The sequence below is a fragment of the Tachypleus tridentatus genome, chromosome 3 (genome assembly GCF_004210375.1).
Source record: "Tachypleus tridentatus isolate NWPU-2018 chromosome 3, ASM421037v1, whole genome shotgun sequence".
In the NCBI taxonomy this organism is placed as follows: Eukaryota; Metazoa; Arthropoda; class Merostomata; order Xiphosura; family Limulidae; genus Tachypleus; species Tachypleus tridentatus.
The window spans coordinates 48,417,185-48,442,144 of NC_134827.1; the positions used below are offsets into that span (position 1 = coordinate 48,417,185).

A 24,960-nucleotide genomic window follows, 5' to 3' on the forward strand; every position below is an offset into this window, starting at 1 on the left:
GTTTCAACACTGATAACTGACGTAGCCTTATAAACAGTTTCAACACTGATAACTGGCGTAGCCTTATCAACAGTTTCAACACTGATAACTGACGTAGCCTTAAAAACAGTTTCAACACTGATAACTGACGTAGCCTTATAAACAGTTTCAACACTGATAACTAGCGTAGCCTTATAAACAGTTTCAACACTGAAAACTGGCGTAGCCTTATAAACAGTTTCAACACTGATAACTGGCGTAGCCTTATAAACAGTTTCAACACTGATAACTGACGTAGCCTTATATACAGTTTCAACACTGATAACTGGCGTAGCCTTATCAACAGTTTCAACACTGATAACTGACGTAGCCTTATATACAGTTTCAACACTGATAACTGGCGTAGCCTTATATACAGTTTCAACACTGATAACTGACGTAGCCTTAAAAACAGTTTCAACACTGATAACTAGCGTAGCCTTATAAACAGTTTCAACACTGATAACTGGCGTAGCCTTATCAACAGTTTCAACACTGATAACTGACGTATCCTTATAAACAGTTTCAACACTGATAACTGACGTAGCCTTATCAACAGTTTCAACACTGATAACTGGCGTAGCCTTATCAACAGTTTCATCACTGATAACTGGCATAGCCTTATAAACAGTTTCAACACTGATAACTGACGTAGCCTTATAAACAGTTTCAACACTGATGACTGGCTTAGCCTTATAAACAGTTTCAACACTGATGACTGGCTTAGCCTTATCAACAGTTTCAACACTGATAACTGACGTAGCCTTATAAACAGTTTCAACACTGATGACTGGCTTAGCCTTATAAACAGTTATCAATGTTTAATAATCGACAGCTAAACTTTGTATCGCACTTTTGCTGTTTGTGTTAAATAAAAACCTTGAACTGTTTACTTCAAGTAATCATGGGTAACAAACATGTTAATATTCTCTTGTCCCAATCAAGTAATCATGTGTAACAAACATGTTAATATTCTCTTGTCCTAAAGACCTGACATGGCCTGGTGGTTAGGGCGTTCGACTTCCAATCCGCGCTCCCCGGATTTGAAACTATCGCCGAATGCTCGTTCTTTTAGCCGTGGGGGCGTTATAATGTGACAGTCAATTCCTCTCTTCGTTGGTAAAGAGTATACCACGAGTTGGCGGTTGGTGGTGACGACTAGCTCCCTTCCCTCTTGTCCTTCACTGCTAACTTAAGGACGGATAGCGCAGATAAGCCTCATGTAGCTTTGTGCGAATTTCAAAACAAATATACAGTCTTATCTGAAAAACGAAACGCACGTAGAAATCCAGGAAGAGCTAATCTTGTGCTAATTTGTATTCCAGACTTCATTTCTGGCACCAACATAATTGTAACCGTCATCTCCTTTCACCAACAGTCAATACTGAACCATGATGTGGAATCAGCATAGGTTTCACTAACCGACACAAAATTGATGGCACCTTGACTGCTGGCAGCAACAAGGAGATATTTCTACAGTAACGTTAATTACCGTCTTCCAGCAGACCGTAACCCTACAGTGAAAATTTATCTTAACGGTGAAAAAGACAATGGAACTATGGTTTCACCTGGACAAAGTCCTTATGTGACCAATCTTGAAGAAGAAAGACGGACAAATAGAAGTTTCATCTCCTACCATCCAGTGTGCAAAATTCAAATCTCTTATTAACTTTAAATACATGAACGGGGGTCAACACGAGCATGTTACGACCTTTCTACAGCATGTCATTCAACACTGAGATATCAACCATTCATTTCAGTTTACAATGTTGATTTAGCAACATAGAACTTATCAGATACAATAGAGTTATACTGTAAAAACTGTAGTTATCGATTTCGAAAGTTCCAGAGATTACGAAAACAAAACACACAAACTGAAGAACAGACAAAATATTTTTATTATTCAAGTTAGTTCCATCTTACGCTACGCCTTCTCGGACACAACATCACCAGTTCACAGGCAAAACTTGAGGTAAAACAATTTTCTAAAAAAAAATCATCATTTACGTACAACAGACGTGTACACTTATCACGTTTCCTGAAAATACACTTAATAAATTTGTAACTATAGACAGCATTCCCTTTCCAATTGGACAGATCTTTTTGACATCATTTGTTAATTGGTTGTTGCATTTTCAAACGCACAAATATTAAAGTTATTTTCCCGAGTCGAAGTTCAACCCTAACCTACATATCTTCCAACCAAACCTGTCACCAGCTTCTGATAAAATAGTTTCTAGTATGTTGACAAACTTTGTAAAGTACAGTTTTACATCTGACATCAGTAGGGAAGTAACACATCAGATAAACAGACGTCCATAATTTCAAATCCCTGATGGATACAACATTCAGATCAGTAGTAAATTTGAAGAATAACTGGCCATGCAGAATTAACTTGATAATTATAGTAAATAACGTACATAAAAGACGAAAACAGGTTTCCATAGTCGATAAAGTTCCATCACTCGGTCCGTAAGATTTTATGTTGTTTTCAACACGGGGCTAAAGTTGCTATTAGAACTACAGAAGAGGCTAACTTGGAAGTTGAGTCATTTCTTTAGGTCGGAGTTTCTTAAGAAAAAAAATCTTCCAAATTGTCAATATTGCTAAAGCAGCGTCATCTGTGTTCAGATGATTGAAACATCTATCAGCGCCCCCTATCTATAAGAACAAAGTTTTTGTACAACGAAACGTCAGCCAACTTCAGTCTTTCTATTGTGATTAAGTTTATGTTACCACACAAAACTTTTAACAAATTATCGTAACATAACAATTAAACATAATGTCACCAATCGAAGCTCTTCTTACTCGAATAAACTGATCTTTGGAATCGCTTCCACATTACTAAACCTTATGAAAATGATTCAAAGGAAACACTTCCACCTTAATAAACCTTATTAAAGTATTCTCTCGAATAAACCTCCATGCTAATAAACTTTAATAAAGTGATTCCTGGATTCACTTCCATATTATTAAACCTTTTTAAAGTCATCTCTGGAACCACTTCCATGTTAATGAGCCTTGTTAAAGGGCTTCCTGGTTTCACTGTCACGTGACCAAGTCGTAATGAAGCGATCGCTGAGTTTGATTTCCTACATATGATCATGTACTCAAGGGCCATCCTTTAAAAAATCATTATTCTTGTGACATTAAACTTTGTCCAGAATAAAAAATGCAGTTCCGTTATTAATACAGAAATTTGTCCAACCATCGCTGTGATGCAATTATTAACACAGAAACTTGTCCCTAACACAGATTCATGTCCAAATGGTAATGTGATGAGTTATTTTTACAGAAGCTTGTTCCTAACACAGGTTCACGTCCGAATGGTAATGTGATGAGTTATTTTTACAGAAGCTTGTCCCTAACACAGGTTCACGTCCGAATGGTAATGTGATGAGTTATTTTTACAGAAGCTTGTCCCTAACACAGGATATATCTGAGACTGACTTCTGTACTTACCTATATGTTCATTTTATCTTACCTTTGTTTTTACACATATTTCACTCTTCGTTCTAGTGATACAACATCAATTTAAACCCCAGGTCCATAATGTGGTCACCACTAAGGACAACACTGCACTTCTTCAGTGTCACGTTCCATCTGTCGTTCGTCAGTTTGTAAGTGTAGAATCGTGGTCACGTAGTGATGGTGTCGTGTACAGACAAAACCACTCGGACGGTAAGTGGACAGATGAACAAATGTTTGTGGTAAGATTTTAACTACATCAATTTATTATTTTTATTATTCAAGCGCCAATTAGTTTTAATATTCTATTTAAGAAACCTTTTATTCATAGCCAGAAATAAAGAAGTCCACCTTGATAATTGTAGTTCACACATGTCCTTCCGGGTGCATGATTGTAGGTTAGTGTCAAGTTTTTTTTCTATCTAAGCCTAAATTTAATATCATGTTTGAATATCCATGTGACTATCATGCTTATTTTTTCTCTTGTAACATGTAATGTTCAATCATGTTACTTAATGTTCCACTTCATGTACAGAGAGATTATCGAGTCATTTCCTTTCGAATCTCATACTTAAAGGATTGGACTAGCCCTAATCCCTTTTCTTTAATGCGCATGCGTTGAATGTTTATGGTAATAAGATTGGAGATTATGTGGCTCATTCAGGACAAAATTCCATCTCTCAGTAACAGTATAATCCTGTTCGCCTTTAAGACGATAAAAATAAATGTTACTTTCAAAGAAATGTTATATAAGAAATCATCTGTCTGTTCTGTCATCGTTTTCTTAGATAGCGATTTGAAATTCGACGGATATTCACAGACTGGGATTTTGTCTTCCATCATTTTGCGAGGGTTTTGTGAAAGAAATGTTTTATATTATAACAAAGATCTACATTAGGATATTTTACTTGTTTACCCTGGAATACAAAATATTATCTTGTAAAATGAAACGGGTAGACACAAATATAGAAGAAAGCATGTGTTTTCTTATAGCAATGCCACATAGGGCTATCTGCTGAGCCCACCGAAGAGAATCGAACCCCCAATTTTAGTGTTGTAAATTCGTAGACTTATTGCTGTACTAGCGTGTGGCTAGAAGAAAGCTGTTTAGATGAAAGACTTCTGATTTCTGACACTCTTAATTGTACTATGACTATTGGAATTAAAGATAAAGTGTCTATATGACATTACTGGTCTTTACGCTAACAACCAGTGGAATACGGACCAAAATACAAGAGTGTTCAGTATTCGTTTATCTTCAAGTGTTCCGGCGGAATTATTAGGATGTTTTTTAAAAAGACATTTTTCCAGATATGAGTTAGTGGTCAATGTTGGATTACGGTTGAAGATCCAACGTTCGAGATTTGATAACGTAAACAGCGTACTCGTTATTTTTTAAATTTTAATTCAGACAAAGAACGTCTTTGTGGCGGTATATGGTACCGGGTATGTACCTCTGGTTTTGTCAATAGCTAAGAATTAGATACTTGCTTGTTTGCTTGCTTGTTTTTGAATTTCGCTCGAAGCTACATGAGAGCTATCTGCAGTAACCGTCCCTAATTTACCAATGTAAGACTAGAGGGAGGGCAGCTAGTCATCATCACCTACCGCCAACTCTTGGGCTACTCTTTTACCAACGAATTGTGAGATTGACCGTTACATTATAACACCCCCACGGCTGAAAGGGCGTGCATGTTTGGTGCGACGGGGATTCGAATCCGCGACTCTCAGATTACGAATCGAACGCCTTAACCCACCTGGCCATGTCGAGCCGTCAGTGTTTAGTAGTTCTTATTGGAAACAGTAAACCAGAATCATACGTGGATATCTATAGAAAGAAATGCTGCTCAACTATTCAAAGTTTGTGTCCTTTAGAGTATCGAAATTATGTTAAATTAAATTAACACTAAAAACAAATGATTCTCTCAACCTTCATAACTATATACACATCGCTTTGAATCGATACCCGTTCTTCAAAGGTTCCCTTTTTGTTTTCTTTCTGAAACAAAACACAGAATCCTAAAGAAAGATTGGAAAGCCTAAGTTGTAATAAAGAAAACTAAATAGCGATTCGTTTTTGATCAAACCCCTCATTTGTTGAACGCATGCGCACATTGTATCCATCTTTTCACTCTAACTAATTAGTGATTGGAAGCTACATAGAATAAAAAATAAAATAAAGTGAGACAGTCCACTCACTGTTACTGTTAATTAGATTATATTAACGTATTTCGTCTCTAGTTTAATAAAAAATAGCGACTTTTTGAATCAGCATTTTTATTATTTTTTTTTTCGTTTCACAAGATTTTTAGATTTGTTGTCACAGCAAGAAAGAATTCTTATCCGGATAAGAGTAGACTAAGAGTTGGCGGTGGGTGGTGATGACTAAATGCCTTTCCTCTGGTCTTACACTGCTAAATGAGGGACGACTAACGAAGATAGCCCTCGTGTAGCTTTGCGCGAAAGCAAACAGATAAAATTAAGCACTTTGTTAGCAGATTTCAGTACAATATTCAAATAAAAATCATAATTAGTATTCGACACAATTTGAAATAAGAACTGTTTTCAGATTCGATGTTAAAATAAACAACTTATCAATAAACATACTGTTTGCTTTTATTGATTTCAGATAACGTTCGTGTTCTTCAGACAGGAGAAATGCTTGTATATAATGTGGTAAATGATAACACACAATACACCTACATGTGTAAAGCCAAGCACAGACTGACCGGATACATCGCTACTAGCGCCACCTATGGGAAGCTCACAATACAAGGTACATTATAAATGGAGTTGTTAAAGCCAGCGATGTCTGTGCGTTAAGATAATTTTAATTTGCATATAAATAGAAGGTTTCACAACAACATTAAGCTATTAAAGCTAATACTCGTATTGTTTATAAATATTTAAAAATCTAGGAGATTAACTTATGACCTTCAACATATTCAAGGTATCAAAAACCACTATTGTCAAACCATGCTAGGACTACATCAAGTTGCTTTGACAGCTGTGAGTCACGCATTCTAATAATCACATGACTGGCACAGTTTTTTTTTATGTCGTATATTATTTACATAAGGTCAAATATTAGTAAAATAATAATTGTATTTACATTTCTACAGGCTGCTAAAACCTAAAGTTGTTAATCCTATAAAGTTATTTTTGCAGAACGACACCTGATATCTTAAATTCTATAGTCACTATTTACATCTCATTTTGCTTTGCTATTTCTAAGGTTTCTAGTTTTGTTCATCTTCGATATTTTTGCTGCTTGCTTCCTGTGAAAGTTCTAGATTTAATTAGTTAATTAATTAGACTGTCTCTTGAAGTGTTCGCCAATTTACTAAGAAATGACAAGGAGCAAAAAACTCTAAAACCGATTATTCTTGACACAATGAATAACAAAATATTTAATTGTAAGCTTTATATTTTTACTCGTAATACAATAGAACACAATCGGTCTGAAAATAAATTATTATTAGCAAATACTTGTCTGCAATGTATGCAATTAAAATGAGTATTTTAATATACTGTATGTAATTAAAAAGGAGAAATTATGTTCCCAAAATCTTAAATAAAACGAATATTTTTCAGGAGGTTCAAACAGTTATTGCTTCGTACAACGTTTAGAAAAAAAGAATTTATCGATATATATAGATGTACAACTATTCTCATTTTTTTTTGTTTTATTTATACAATAATATAATTAGAATTATGACGAATCTGTTTGGCTTATGTGTTTTTATATTTTCGCTCAAAACAAGAATGGAAAGCTATATTTTCGTTAGAACATCTGTACTTATCTATTGTTGTATTTGTTTGTGTTTAGTCAAACATTGTAGACGTAGAAACAAATACCTCGGTATAAACATTTTACAATATTACACACAATAGTCATAGTATCTCACAGAAGTCACAATGTTTTATGAAACTACGAGAACCGCAGTATTGTAAGTCGCTAGAGTCACGTACATTAGTTACAGTAGTCACACGTAAGTTGTGGTGATACGTAAGTTGTGGTGTCTTACAAAGAGTCACAACTCTTTGTCGAGTTTCACAAGAATCCCAGTATCTTAAAAAGTCACAGAAGTGTTACAGTATATTACAGTGACGTGTAAGAATTACAACATTCTAAAGTTTGGAGAATAAATTTAACATTATAATGAAAACTTTATTTTATGTCAAAAGTTACAGTTCTTTATTATTGTCCCTTCGTGTATCATATTCTGTTGTAAATGTGTTTAAAATAAACGCGAACTGGAAGATATGTAATGATGCAGTTTACAGTAAAATATATATGAACTATTCTTATATTAAAGAAGGAACAGTTTATAAAACTGTTATCAATGTTTTTATGAAACAACTCAATAGGAAATGAGAATAAGTTTATTGGGTTGCAGTGAAACAAAATGAGTTATTTGGGCTTTACTCACCACGGGTATCGAAATCCGGTTTTTAGAGTTGGGTTTCTAGACATGAACATATTTAAAGGGAAATACAAATAGGTTTTTAGTTACAAACACATTCAACTGGTAATATGAATGGATTTCTATACATCAACACATCCAACTGGTAATATGAATGGATTTCTATATATCAACACATCCAGCTGGTAATATGAATGGATTTCTATATATGAACACATCCAACTGGTAATATGAATGGATTTCTATATATCAACACATTCATCTGGTAATATGAATGGATTTCTATATATCAGCACATTCAACTGGTAATATAAATGGATTTCTATACATCAACACATCCAACTGGTAATATGAATGGATTTCTATACATCAACACATCCAACTGGTAATATGAATGGATTTTTATATATCAACACATTCAACTGGTAATATGAATGGATTTCTATATATCAACAAATCCAACTGGTAATATGAATGGATTTCTATATATCAACACATCCAACTGGTAATATAAATGGATTTCTATACATCAACACATTCAACTGGTAATATGAATGGATTTCTATACATCAACACATTCAACTGGTAATATGAATGGATTTCTATATATCAACACATCCAACTGGTAAAATTAATGATTTTCTATACATCAACACATTCAACTGGTAACTTTAATGGATTTATAAGGTTTTTGGGATATCCTCATGTTTTCAGTATACATATTGTAATAACCAACTGTATCGTTTTGTTTTATGAATTTCTAACAAATCAGGGTTGAGGTAAGACAGCTTTCCTACTTTATTTAGAGCCTCATGGACCATCGAGCCCAAGGTTTGTTTTAAAATGCTCATCTGTGAAAGTACTTGAGGGACAACAATCCGAGTTACCATGTGTTACAGAAGGCTGGCCTGTTCCAACTGTTAGGTAATTAAGTCAAACATGGAAACGTTTATGTTAACTATAAATGTATTTCTTTTATCTTAAAACACTCGTTATATTGAAAGGTGATTGTACTTCCAATTACCAACCTGGCTGTCTACTTATATTTACCTGTTTCTATGTGATTGGCTGTCTATCTATCTACGTATTTCTGGCTGTCTGGCTGTCTACTTATATCTACCTGTTTTTATGTGATTGGCTGTCTATCTATCTATGCATTTCTGTGTGTCTGGCTGTCTACTTATATCTACCTGTTTCTGTTTGATTGGCTGTCTACCTATCTACGTATGTCTTTCTGTTTCTCTGGCTGTTTACTTATATCTACCTGTTTCTATTTGATTGGCTGTCTATCTATCTATGTATTTCTGTGTGTCTGACTGTCTACTTATATCTACCTGTTTCTATGTGATTGGCTGTCTATCTATCTACGTATTTCTGGCTGTCTTCTTACCAGCTAGTTTCTCTCTGTCAGTTTAACTTTATTTCTTCTCGTTGTATTGGTTGTGCAGCTAAATGTCTGTTTTTTTTTTCTCTTTATCTGCTTGTGTGTATGACTGTCTATTCACCTGTACTATTATTCGCTCATTATCAGCTAATATTTTACTTTGGTTTTCAATTTGCTTTTGTCTGACTCTCTTTGTTCTATTGTCTTTTCTTTGCGAATGTATTTCAACATATTTAAATATCTATATACTCAACATAGAACCTTTAATCTGAACTGTTATTATTGTGTTATTAAAAGTTAAATAATAACATCAAATATTTAATAATTTTGTTTATTTTAATGCAAAGCCAAGCATTTAATCTAAGAATGTTAATTCAAGTTTAACTGTAATTGTTTCTTTACTTCTCTGGAAGTTAGTTCTGGATAGTAATAATTCATCATAATTCATTTAAAGTGAATACGTTGAAGAAATTATCGCAGTAATAGTTTACCTAACGAAATTATGAAGACTGTGAGAAATCACTGATTAAGACAGGTTCTGGTTAACACTTACATCTGTTACTTTGAATAATTCTTAAATCAGTCAAGTCTAGTTCACTGGTTAAAACAGGTTCTGGTTTAACTCTTACATCTGTAACTTTGAATAAGTCTTAAATCAATCAAGTCTAGTTCACTGGTTAAAACAGGTTCTGGTTTAACTCTTACATCTATTACTTTGAATAATTCTTAAATCAGTCAAGTCTAGTTCACTGGTTAAAACAGGTTCTGGTTTAACACTTACATCTGTTACTTTGAATAATTCAAACATGTGGTCAGCTTCCGGTCAGTTACATCTTCCTTTCTTTGTGAACCTGACGATGACCGAAACAGGTCGAAACTTTGTTCGCTCCTCTACTTAAAAAAATTTTCTCAACCCAAACGAGCCGTTTTTATATACATGAAATCTTAAACCGTTCATTATGGAACCTTTGTTAATGGATATGGACATTAAACGAACACACAGACATATATAAATGTATCTTAGACCCTTTATATTCTACAGTGATGAAACTTTAACTTCGACAGATGGTATAAAGAGTATAATGGAAAACTTGAGTCTCTGCCAGCCACAGAGAGAGTGTCGTCTGACCATGGTATATTGACCATTCGTGACACAGAGAGGTATGATGAAGGGTTATATGTCTGTATCACCAATAACAGTGTGGAAGAGAAGAGGGAAAAAACTATTCTCAAAGTAACCAGTAAGTCACCTTTGAATTATCTGTGTTAGGGCTGACCCTCTTTGGAATGGTCAAAACGTAATTACATGTGTTATGGGCTGACTCTCTTTGGAATGGTCAAAACGTAATTACATGTGTTATGGGCTGACCCTCCTTCGAATAGACAAAACGTAATTACATGTGTTATGGGCTGACTCTCTTTGGAATAGACAAAACGTAATTACATGTGTTATGGGCTGACCCTCTTTCGAATGGACAAAACGTAATTACATGTGTTATGGGCTGACCCTCTTTGGAATGGACAAAACGTAATTACATGTGTTATGGGCTGACCCTCTTTGGAATGGACAAAACGTAATTACATGTGTTATGGGCTGACCCTCTTTGGAATGGACAAAACGTAATTACATGTGTTATGGGCTGACCCTCCTTGGAATAGACAAAACGTAATTACATGTGTTATGGGCTGACCCTCTTTGGAATAGACAAAACGTAATTACATGTGTTATGGGCTGACCCTCCTTGGAATAGACAAAACGTAATTACATGTGTTATGGGCTGACCCTCCTTGGAATAGACAAAACATAATTACGTGTGTTATGGGCTGACCCTCTTTGGAATGGACAAAACGTAATTACATGTGTTATGGGCTGACCCTCCTTGGAATAGACAAAACGTAATTACATGTGTTATGGGCTGACCCTCTTTGGAATGGACAAAACGTAATTATCCGTGTTAGGGCTGACTCTCTTTGGAATGGACAATGTAATTATCTGTGTTAGGGCTGACCCTCTTTGGAATGGACAAAACGTAATTATTTGTGTTAGGGCTGACCCTCTTTGGAATGGACAAAACGTAATTACATGTGTTATGGGCTGACCCTCTTTGGAATGGACAAAACGTAATTACATGTGTTATGGGCTGACCCTCCTTGGAATAGACAAAACGTAATTACATGTGTTATGGGCTGACCATCTTTGGAATAGACAAAACGTAATTACATGTGTTATGGGCTGACCCTCCTTGGAATAGACAAAACGTAATTACATGTGTTATGGGCTGACCCTCCTTGGAATAGACAAAACATAATTACGTGTGTTATGGGCTGACCCTCTTTGGAATGGACAAAACGTAATTACATGTGTTATGGGCTGACCCTCTTTGGAATGGACAAAACGTAATTACATGTGTTATGGGCTGACCCTCCTTGGAATAGACAAAACGTAATTACATGTGTTATGGGCTGACCCTCTTTGGAATGGACAAAACGTAATTACATGTGTTATGGGCTGACCCTCCTTGGAATAGACAAAACGTAATTATATGTGTTATGGGCTGACCCTCTTTGGAATGGACAAAACGTAATTACATGTGTTATGGGCTGACCCTCCTTGGAATAGACAAAACGTAATTACGTGTGTTATGGGCTGACCCTTTTTGGAATGGACAAAACGTAATTACATGTGTTATGGGCTGACCCTCCTTGGAATAGACAAAACGTAATTACATGCGTTATGGGCTGACCCTCTTTGGAATAGGCAAAACGTAATTACATGTGTTATGGGCTGATCCTCCTTGGAATAGACAAAACGTAATTACATGTGTTATGGGCTGACCCTCCTTGGAATAGACAAAACATAATTACATGTGTTATGGGAATAATAAGCGAATGTGAATCATATAAAAATATTTTTAAGTTATTAAAGTGACTTTAAGCCACTGACATACATATATATATATCTATTCATTCATGTTGTTTTGTTTGACTGTTTGGAATTAAGCACAAAGTTATTTGTGCTCTGCCCATAATATGTATCTAAACCCAGTTTTTAGTGGTGTGAGTCTACGCACATACCGTTATACCACTGAGGGGGATTATTTGTTTTTTCTCAATTCTCACTCTAAATATTTATTGCATTTTCAAAGTAAAATCGTACGAGCACTGAAACCAGTCAGTAATTAACCCAAACACCGTGGTTAATCAGTAACATATGAAATTCATAATTAATCCAATTAAAATAGATCCGGTTAATGTTCTATTTGTTATTTGACTAATGAAAGTTGTTAAACAAACTGAAACGGTTCCTGCTTATCAAATATTCGGAAAAATTACTTTTAAATTGGCGCATGCGCATAAGAATTGAAAAACACGTGATTAAATGTAATTATTCAAAAGAGAATGTAACTACCTCTAATTAACTAACATTTACACGTTCAGTAACACTTTTAAAACCCAGCTGACAATTATATACATTTGTATCTAACGTATTAAGTTTGATACGAGATAGCTTAGATAATTTTCTAAGAAAGTGATTTATATGCCACTTTTAATTGAGTTGAATTATATGAATGCATTATCCAATAAATAGCATTATCGAATAAATAATTTTGTTTCTCTATATTTAACGTATGTTTGCATTTTCTTGCAGGTCGATTAAAGATCATGGTTATACCTAAAGTCCAAGTAGTTCAGATAGGTGGTGCAGCTGTTCTCAACTGCACCATTAATGGTTTTCCCATTAACGCCATCACATGGCTGAAAAATGAGCGACCTCTAGTGGTAAACTCAAGAATTTCCTATTTGTCTAAGACGGTAATGAAGATTTCATCAGTTGTAAGAAGTGACAGTGGAATGTACCAGTGCTTTATCTTCAACAACGATGAATCCGGACAAGGAACATCTGAATTAACAATAAGAGGTCCCAAGTCGTTCGTTTTACTTGTTTCTTGTTATTATTAGTCCTAAGAATGTTTTACTTGTTTCTCCTAACTGTTAGTCCTAAGAATGTTTTACTTGTTTCTCCTAACTGTTAGTCCAGAGGAAGGTTTTCTTCTTTCTCCTAACTGTTAGTCCAGAGGAAGGTTTTCTTCTTTCACCTAACTGTTAGTCCAGAGGAAGGTTTTCTTCTTTCTCCTAACTGTTAGTCCAGAGGAAGGTTTTTTTCTTTCACCTAACTGTTAGTCCTAAGGAGTTTTCTTGTTTCTTATTACTGTTTGTCCTAAGAAGTTTTCTTGTTTCTTATTACTGTTAGTTTTAAAACATTTCTTGTTTGTATTTACTGTTAGTCCTAAGGCTTCGATTTACTTGATTCTTTTTATTGTAAGTCCAAAGGCGTTCGTTTTACTAGTTTCTTCATGTTGTTAGTCCTACGATGTTTTCTCGTTTCTTCATGTTGTTAATCATAAGGTGTTTTCTAATTTCTTTTTAATGTTAACCCTAAGGTATTTTTTCATTTTCTCATGTTGTTAGTCCTAAGGTGTTTTTGTTTTCTGTACTTTTACAGAAAAGTAAAAAAAGTCTTAAGGATTTTTTCCACCGTTAACCCTAAAACGTATTTTCTTGTTTCTTTTCGCTGTTAATCATAACGCCTTTTGTACCTTATATTTTTCTTTAGTGGTGCATTTCTTTAATTAGAAACGTTCATCAGAATGTATGTTAGTAGGACCTAATGGAAGTAGTCAGTAATTTAAGTTTATAACTATCCAGACACAGCTACAACTAGCTGTTTTTTTACTCTGGGCTACCAATCGCAATTAACTTTCTATATTAGTCAGTAATATTCTTTTTATAATTTCATTTCAGATGTTGCACCAATCTTGGCTTCCAGTTTTCCAGAAACAACTGTACACCCTGGTACGTCAGTATCTCTAATGTGCACAGCCACGGCTAATCCAATTCCAAACATTGCATGGTTCGTGGATAAACAGCCTCTCCATGATACCTACCGAATATCTCTGAGTAGCCACCTATTTGTTGAGGATAGCGTAGTGGGCCAACTTAATTTGACGGACACGAGAGTGGAAGACGGTGGAAGATACACATGCGTTTCTTCCAATGGGGTTGGTTCGGTTGAACACTCTAATAGACTTAACGTTTATGGTCCTCCATTTATCAGACCTATGTGGAACATGACTGTGGTATCAGATCATACTCTCGTGCTCAGATGTCCCTTTGGAGGGTTTCCAGTGGAAAGAATTACGTGGGAAAGGGGTGAGAACGCGCTTCAGAGTAGAACTCACTTTTCATTTTTAAACTCTAAGTGTAGCTCATAGCAACGTGTTTCTATGACGTTTTTTATTCCATTGTTTTACCTTTTTATGTCGTGTCTTTGCAATATTACGGAATGTTTATATAGAAAGCTATATAGACTTTGCTTTCCTAAGCTGTTTACGATACACTTATCTAGCTGTATGGTACATTTTTTTAGTTGTATGGTACATTTCTCTCGCTGTATACTACATTTCTCTAGCTGTATACTACATTTTTCTAACTGTATGGTATATTTTTCTAGTTGTATACTACATTTCTCTAGCTGTATGGTACATTTTTCTAGTTGTATACTACATTTTTTTAACTGTATGGTACATTTCTCTAGCTGTATACTACATTTCTCTAGCTGTATGGTACATTTCTCTAGTTGTATACTACATTTCTCTAGTTTTATGGTACATTTTTCTAGTTGTATACTACATTTCTCTAGTTTTATGGTACATTTCTCTAGTTGTATACTACATTTCTCTAGTTTTATGGTACATTTTTCTAGTTGTATACTACATTTCTCTAGCTTTATGGTACATTTTTCTAGTTGTATACTACATTTCTTTAGCTGTATGGTACATTTTTCAAGTTATATACTACATTTCTCTAGCTTTATGGTACATTTTTCTAGTTGTATACTACATTTCTTTAGCTTTATGGTACATTTTTCTAGTTGTATACTACATTTCTCTAGCTGTATGGTACATTTTTCTAGTTGTATACTACATTTTTTTAACTGTATGGTACATTTCTCTAGCTGTATACTACATTTCTCTAGCTGTATGGTACATTTCTCTAGTTGTATACTACATTTCTCTAGTTTTATGGTACATTTTTCTAGTTGTATACTACATTTCTCTAGTTTTATGGTACATTTCTCTAGTTGTATACTACATTTCTCTAGTTTTATGGTACATTTTTCTAGTTGTATACTACATTTCTTTAGCTGTATGGTACATTTTTCAAGTTATATACTACATTTCTCTAGCTTTATGGTACATTTTTCTAGTTGTATACTACATTTCTTTAGCTTTATGGTACATTTTTCTAGTTGTATACTACATTTCTTTAGTTGTATGGTACATTTTTCTAGTTGTATACTACATTTCTCTAGCTTTATGGTACATTTTTCTAGTTGTATACTACATTTCTCTAGCTGTATGGTACATTTCTCTAGTTGTATACTACATTTCTCTAGCTTTATGGTACATTTTTCTAGTTGTATACTACATTTCTCTAGCTTTATGGTACATTTTTCTAGTTGTATACTACATTTCTCTAGCTTTATGGTACATTTTTCTAGTTGTATACTACATTTCTTTAGCTGTATGGTACATTTTTCAAGTTATATACTACATTTCTCTAGCTTTATGGTACATTTTTCTAGTTGTATACTACATTTCTCTAGCTGTATGGTACATTTTTCTAGTTGTATACTACATTTCTCTAGCTGTATGGTACATTTTTCTAGTTGTATACTACATTTCTCTAGCTTTATGGTACATTTCTCTAGTTGTATACTACATTTCTCTAGCTTTATGGTACATTTTTCTAGTTGTATACTACATTTCTCTAGCTTTATGGTACATTTCTCTAGTTGTATACTACATTTCTCTAGCTTTATGGTACATTTTCTAGTTGTATACTACATTTCTTTAGCTGTATGGTACATTTTTTTCAAGTTATATACTACATTTCTCTAGCTTTATGGTACATTTTTCAAGTTATATACTACATTTCTCTAGCTGTATGGTACATTTTTCTAGTTGTATACTACATTTCTCTAGCTTTATGGTACATTTCTCTAGTTGTATACTACATTTCTCTAGCTGTATGGTACATTTTTCTAGTTGTATACTACATTTCTTTAGCTGTATGGTACATTTTTCTAGTTGTATGCTACATTTCTCTAGCTGTATGGTACATTTTTCTAGTTGTATGGTACATTTCTCTAGCTTTATGGTACATTTTTCAAGTTATATACTAAATTTCTCTAGCTTTATGGTACATTTTTCTAGTTGTATACTAAATTTTTTAGCTGTATGGTACATATTCAAGCTGTATGTTATAATTTTCCAGCTGTATCTCACATTTCTCTAGCTGTATGGTACATATTCAAGCTGTATGTTATAATTTTCCAGCTGTATCTCACATTTCTCTAGCTGTATATTACACTTCTTTAGCAGTACGATACATTTCTCTAGTTGTATGTATATCTAGCTATATGTTATATTTACCTAGTGTTACATAATGCTGATATATAGTTGATAGCATTTAGATTTTTTCACAGCTTCATACTCTGATAAGTAAGTCACGTGTTTTACAATGTACGTTGTTACAGATACATACTCCGATATGTAAGTCACGTGTTTTACAATGTACGTTGTTACAGATACATACACCGATATGTAAGTCACGTGTTTTACAATGTACGTTGTTACAGATACATAATCCGATATGTAAGTCATGTGTTTTACAATGTACGTTGTTACACATACATACTTTGATATGTAAGTCACGTGTTTTACAATGTACGTTGTTACAGATACATACTTGGATAGGTAAGTCATGTGTTTTACAATGTACGTTGTTACAATACATACTTTGATAACGAAGTCACGTGTTGTGAATTTTTTTCCTTTCTGAACGTTATATGTATTCTAAAAACGTGATTATCTCACGTCTAAACAAATCAGTTTATTTTTATAAGCTGGATACCTAAAACAAGTGTCCACGTAAACCGTCATCTGACTTTCAAAGCAAGATATTTAGAAATAATGAGACATTCCTAAACTTTAGAACAGGTAAGGAGCAATCTATGTAGGAACCTAACAGTATCAGTATCCAGTATCAAATCCACTAGTTTAACAGTATCAGTGTCCAGTATCAAATTTACTAGTTTGACAGTATCAGTGTCCAGTATCAAATCCACTAGTTTAACAGTATTAGTGTCCAGTATCAAATCCACTGGTTTAACAGTGTCAGTGTCCAGTATCAAGTCCACTAGATTAACAGTATCAGTGTCCACTATCAAGTCCACTAGTTTAACAGTATCAGTGTCCAGTATCAAGTCTACTAGTTTAACAGTATCAGTGTCCAGTAACAAGTCCACTAGTTTAACAGTATCAGTGTCCAGTATCAAATCCACTAGATTAACAGTATCAGTGTCCAGTATCAAGTACACTACTTTAACAGTATCAGTGTCCAGTATCAAGTCCACTAGTTTGACAGTATCAGTGTCCAGTATCAAGTCCACTAGTTTGAAATTATCAGTGTCCAGTATCAAGTCCACCAGTTTGACAGTATCAGTGTCCAGTATCAAATCCACAAGTTTAACAGTATTAGTGTCCAGTATCAAGTCCACTAGTTTGACAGTATCAGTGTAAAGTATCAAGTACACTAGTTTAACAGTATCAGTGTCCAGTATCAAGTACACTAGTTTAACAGTATCAGTGTCCAGTATCAAGTGCATTAGTTTATTTATTACAGGACGAATTCTTCTTCCATTAAGTCATCGTGAAGAGGTTGGAGAAGACGGGACTCTGACTATTCGTGGTGTCCACAAGCAAGTGGACGAAGGGAAATACACCTGTACAGTACAAAATTCGGAAGGTCAGATAGCCAGTGGCTCAACATTCATCTCAGTGGTAGGTAGGTCACAAGAAGAAAATCATTTTACTTATCAGTGTATAGTGGGTTTGTAGTTTAGTACAACGTGTTTCAGTAAGAATTCTAAAGTGATGGGTTTAATTGGTCAGCAGTGAATAAAAGCTACTTAATTATTTCAAACTGTTGGTCAGCAATCAATAGTAGCTACTTAATTAGTTTACACTGACAGCCAACAATCAATAGAAACTACTTCATTAGTTCACACTGATAGCCAACAATCAATAGAAACTACTTAATTAGTTCACACTGATAGCCAACAATCAATAGAAGCTACTTTATTAGTTCACACTGATAGCCAACAATCAATAGAAACTACTTCATTAGTTCACACTGATAGCCAACAATCAATAGAAACTACTTCATTAGTTCACAATGACAGCCAACAGTTAATAGAAACTACTTCATTAGTTCACACTGATAGCCAACAATCAATAGAAACTACTTAATTAGTTCACACTGATAGCCAACAATCAATAGAAGCTACTTCATTAGTTCACACTGATAGCCAACAATCAATAGAAGCTACTTCATTAGTTCACACTGATAGCCGACAATCAATAGAAACTACTTAATTAGTTCACACTGATAGCCAACAATCAATAGAAGCTACTTTATTAGTTCACACTGATAGCCAACAATCAATAGAAACTACTTCATTAGTTCACACTGATAGCCAAAAATCAATGGAAACTACTTCATTAGTTCACACTGACAGCCAACAGTCAATAGTAACTACTTGATTAGTTCACACTGATAGTCAACAGTCAATAGAAACTACTTAATTAGTTCACACTGATAGCCAACAATCAATAGAAACTACTTCATTAGTTCACACTGATAGCCAACAATCAATAGAAACTACTTAATTAGTTCACGCTGATAGCCAACAATCAATAGAAGCTACTTAATTAGTTTACACTGATAGTCAACAGTCAATAGAAACTACTTGATTAGTTCACACTGATAGCCAACAGTCAATAGAAACTACTTAATTAGTTCACACTGATAGCCAACACTCAATAGTAACTACTTGATTAGTTCACACTGATAGTCAACAGTCAATAGAAACTACTTGATTAGTTCACACTGATAGTCAACAGTCAATAGAAACTACTTGATTAGTTCACACCGATAGTCAACAATCAATAGTAAATACTTGATTAGTTCACACTGATAGTCAACAGTCAATAGAAACTACTTAATTAGTTCACACTGATAGCCAACAATCAATAGAAACTACTTAATTAGTTCACGCTGATAGCCAACAATCAATAGAAACTACTTAATTAGTTCACACTGATAGCCAACAGTCAATAGAAACTACTTAATTAGTTCACACTGATAGTCAACAATCAATAGTAACTACTTCATTAGTTCAGACTGATAGTCAACAATCAATAGAAACTACTTAATTAGTTTACACTGATAGTCAACAGTCAATAGAAACTACTTGATTAGTTCACACTGATAGCCAACAGTCAATAGAAACTACTTAATTAGTTCACACTGATAGCCAACACTCAATAGTAACTACTTGATTAGTTCACACTGATAGTCAACAGTCAATAGAAACTACTTAATTAGTTCACACTGATAGCCAACAGTCAATAGAAACTACTTAATTAGTTCACACTGATAGCCAACACTCAATAGTAACTACTTGATTAGTTCACACTGATAGTCAACAGTCAATAGAAACTACTTAATTAGTTCACACTGATAGCCAACAGTCAATAGAAACTACTTCATTAGTTCACACTGATAGTCAACAGTCAATAGAAACTACTTCATTAGTTCACATTGATAGCCAACAGTCAATAGAAACTACTTAATTAATTCACACTGATAGCCAACAATCAATAGTAACTACTTGATTAGTTCACACTGATAGTCAACAGTCAATAGAAACTACTTAATTAGTTCACACTGATAGCCAACAGTCAATAGAAACTACTTCATTAGTTCACACTGATAGCCAACAATCAATAGAAACTACGTGATTAGTTCACACTGATAGCCAACAGTCAATAGAAACTACTTCATTAGTTCACACTGATAGCCAACAATCAATAGAAACTACTTGATTAGTTCACACTGATAGCCAACACTCAATAGAAACTACTTCATTAGTTCACACTGATAGCCAACAATCAATAGTAACTACTTGATTAGTTCACACTGATAGCCAACAATCAATAGAAACTACTTGATTAGTTCACACTGATAGCCAACAGTCAATAGAAACTACTTCATTAGTTCACACTGATAGCCAACAATCAATAGAAACTACTTGATTAGTTCACACTGATAGCCAACACTCAATAGAAACTACTTCATTAGTTCACACTGATAGCCAACACTCAATAGAAACTACTTCATTAGTTCACACTGATAGCCAACAATCAATAGTAACTACTTGATTAGTTCACACTGGTAGCCAACAATCAATAGAAACTACTTGATTAGTTCACATTGATAGCCAATAGTCAATAGAAACTACTTGATTAGTTCACACCGATAGCCAATAGTCAATAGAAACTACTTCATTAGTTCACACTGTTAGCCAACAGTTAATAGAAACTTCTTAATTAGTTCACACTGATAGCCAACAGTCAATAAAAACTACTTAATTAGTTCACACTGATAGCCAACAGTCAATAGAAACTACTTCATTAGTTCACATTGATAGCCAATAGTCAATAGAAACTACTTAATTAGTTCACACTGATAGCCAACAATCAATAGTAACTACTTGATTAGTTCACACTGATAGTCAACAATCAATAGTAACTACTTGATTAGTTCACACTGATAGTCAACAGTCAATAGAAACTACTTAATTAGTTCACACTGATAGCCAACAGTCAATAGAAACTACTTCATTAGTTCACACTGATAGCCAACAATCAATAGAAACTACGTGATTAGTTCACACTGATAGCCAACAGTCAATAGAAACTACTTCATTAGTTCACACTGATAGCCAACAATCAATAGAAACTACTTGATTAGTTCACACTGATAGCCAACACTCAATAGAAACTACTTCATTAGTTCACACTGATAGCCAACAATCAATAGTAACTACTTGATTAGTTCACACTGATAGCCAACAATCAATAGAAACTACTTGATTAGTTCACACTGATAGCCAACAGTCAATAGAAACTACTTCATTAGTTCACACTGATAGCCAACAATCAATAGAAACTACTTGATTAGTTCACACTGATAGCCAACACTCAATAGAAACTACTTCATTAGTTCACACTGATAGCCAACACTCAATAGAAACTACTTCATTAGTTCACACTGATAGCCAACAATCAATAGTAACTACTTGATTAGTTCACACTGGTAGCCAACAATCAATAGAAACTACTTGATTAGTTCACATTGATAGCCAACAGTCAATAGAAACTACTTGATTAGTTCACACCGATAGCCAATAGTCAATAGAAACTACTTCATTAGTTCACACTGTTAGCCAACAGTTAATAGAAACTTCTTAATTAGTTCACACTGATAGCCAACAGTCAATAAAAACTACTTAATTAGTTCACACTGATAGCCAACAGTCAATAGAAACTACTTCATTAGTTCACATTGATAGCCAATAGTCAATAGAAACTACTTAATTAGTTCACACTGATAGCCAACAATCAATAGTAACTACTTGATTAGTTCACACTGATAGTCAACAGTCAATAGAAACTACTTAATTAGTTCACACTGATAGCCAACAGTCAATAGAAACTACTTCATTAGTTCACACTGATAGCCAACAATCAATAGAAACTACTTGATTAGTTCACACTGATAGCCAACACTCAATAGAAACTACTTCATTAGTTCACACTGATAGCCAACAATCAATAGAAACTACTTCATTAGTTCACACTGATAGCCAACAATCAATAGTAACTACTTGATTAGTTCACACCGATAGTCAACAATCAATAGTAACTACTTGATTAGTTCACACTGATAGTCAACAGTCAATAGAAACTACTTGATTAGTTCACACCGATAGTCAACAATCAATAGTAACTACTTGATTAGTTCACACTGATAGTCAACAGTCAATAGAAACTACTTGATTAGTTCACACTGATAGTCAACAATCAATAGTAACTACTTGATTAGTTCACACTGATAGTCAACAGTCAATAGAAACTACTTAATTAGTTCACACTTATAGCCAACAGTCAATAGAAACTACTTCATTAGTTCACACTGATAGTCAACAGTCAATAGAAACTACTTCATTAGTTCACATTGATAGCCAACAGTCAATAGAAACTACTTAATTAATTCACACTGATAGCCAACAATCAATAGTAACTACTTGATTAGTTCACACTGATAGTCAACAGTCAATAGAAACTACTTAATTAGTTCACACTGATAGCCAACAGTCAATAGAAACTACTTCATTAGTTCACACTGATAGCCAACAATCAATAGAAACTACTTGATTAGTTCACACTGATAGCCAACACTCAATAGAAACTACTTCATTAGTTCACACTGATAGCCAACAATCAATAGTAACTACTTGATTAGTTCACACTGATAGTCAACAGTCAATAGAAACTACTTGATTAGTTCACACCGATAGTCAACAATCAATAGTAACTACTTGATTAGTTCACACTGATAGTCAACAGTCAATAGAAACTACTTGATTAGTTCACACTGATAGCCAAAAGTCAATAGAAACTACTTAATTAGTTCACACTGATAGTCAACAGTCAATAGAAACTACTTGATTAGTTCACACTGATAGCCAACAGTCAATAGAAACTACTTCATTAGTTCACACTGATAGCCAACAATCAATAGAAACTACTTGATTAGTTCACACTGATAGCCAACACTCAATAGAAACTACTTCATTAGTTCACACTGATAGCCAACACTCAATAGAAACTACTTCATTAGTTCACACTGATAGCCAACAATCAATAGTTACTACTTGATTAGTTCACACTGATAGCCAACAATCAATAGAAACTACTTGATTAGTTCACATTGATAGCCAATAGTCAATAGAAACTACTTCATTAGTTCACACTGTTAGCCAACAGTTAATAGAAACTTCTTAATTAGTTCACACTGATAGCCAACAGTCAATAAAAACTACTTAATTAGTTCACACTGATAGCCAACAGTCAATAGAAACTACTTCATTAGTTCACATTGATAGCCAATAGTCAATAGAAACTACTTAATTAGTTCACACTGATAGCCAACAATCAATAGTAACTACTTGATTAGTTCACACTGATAGTCAACAGTCAATAGACACTACTTAATTAGTTCACACTGATAGCCAACAGTCAATAGAAACTACTTCATTAGTTCACACTGATAGCCAACAATCAATAGAAACTACTTGATTAGTTCACACTGATAGCCAACACTCAATAGAAACTACTTCATTAGTTCACACTGATAGCCAACAATCAATAGAAACTACTTCATTAGTTCACACTGATAGCCAACAATCAATAGTAACTACTTGATTAGTTCACACCGATAGTCAACAATCAATAGTAACTACTTGATTAGTTCACACTGATAGTCAACAGTCAATAGAAACTACTTGATTAGTTCACACCGATAGTCAACAATCAATAGTAACTACTTGATTAGTTCACACTGATAGTCAACAGTCAATAGAAACTACTTGATTAGTTCACACTGATAGCCAACAGTCAATAGAAACTACTTAATTAGTTCACACTGATAGTCAACAATCAATAGTAACTACTTCATTAGTTTTTCTTTTGGTAAGAAATCAAAGTTTTCTTAAGTTATTAGACATCATACAGAAGTAAATAAAAGAACCGAATGTTAAACTTATGTTTTAGTCGGAGAAGATAATGTAGTTTCCTCTTTTCTCTACTTAGTTTTAAAACTTGTTATTTTGCTTCAGTTCATGTTGTTTTTATTTTCTTCCTTATTATTGAAGTAGTTTCACGAATATCAGTGACGCCAAGTGACTTCAACTATTATTAAGCGGAATTCTAAAATAAATTATTTTGCAAAGAGATGAATCATATTGTGCAATAAGTCCATCAAACAGGGATTACCACTCACTGTATACGAGAGTACTGCTAGAACTCACTGTATACGAGAGTACTGCTAGAACTTCATGTTTTATTCAGCAATCTTACGTCTCAATTATTTAATCAAACAATTTTTATATTAATACTGAAAACTCGGAGATTTACAGACATTTTTTATTTGTTTATTACACGAAACGTCTGACAGTTGGTTGTTGTAAGTCCATTAACAAAACGCCTGTTTTCATTTGACAATTATTTTTGATCTGTTTTTCCCAGTGGCTCCAGTAATAGATGACAACTTTTTTCCTGATAAAGTTACCGTAACAGAAGGAATGACGGCTCGGCTCTACTGCAGTGTGGCTGAAGGAGAGCCCCCCATAAAAATACACTGGGTGAAGGACGGAGAAATACTGATGACCAAAGGTCACGTGAATGTAGATAACTCTCAGGAATATTCAGTGGTTGTTTTCAAGCACGTGACCGCAAGAGACAATGGGAAGTACACGCATTGCCTCCAACAGTGCAGCCTCTGTTAACAGGACCACAGAGCTGATTGTCAATGGTTTGTGGTATTTCTTTCTGTACCTACATTTCTGTACAGACTAACTGAGTCTCTGAACATCTCGGGTGCAAGCTAACCCGTGGAATTAAATTGGTGCGT

The 24,960-nt window shown here is 34.2% G+C and overlaps 1 protein-coding gene across 1 annotated transcript; it reads left to right on the forward strand.

Annotated features, from left to right (window-relative positions):
- The first annotated feature begins 1,576 nt into the window (after positions 1–1,576).
- LOC143245844 (cell adhesion molecule Dscam1-like) lies at positions 1,577–24,835 on the forward strand. The gene is made up of 9 exons (XM_076492100.1): positions 1,577–1,660; positions 3,564–3,699; positions 6,116–6,262; positions 8,720–8,837; positions 10,363–10,538; positions 12,947–13,216; positions 14,101–14,508; positions 18,046–18,207; positions 24,576–24,835. The coding sequence occupies exons 1-9, from the start codon at positions 1,577–1,579 to the stop codon at positions 24,833–24,835; spliced, it is 1,761 nt and encodes a 586-aa protein (XP_076348215.1).
- Positions 24,836–24,960: the final 125 nt, after the last annotated feature.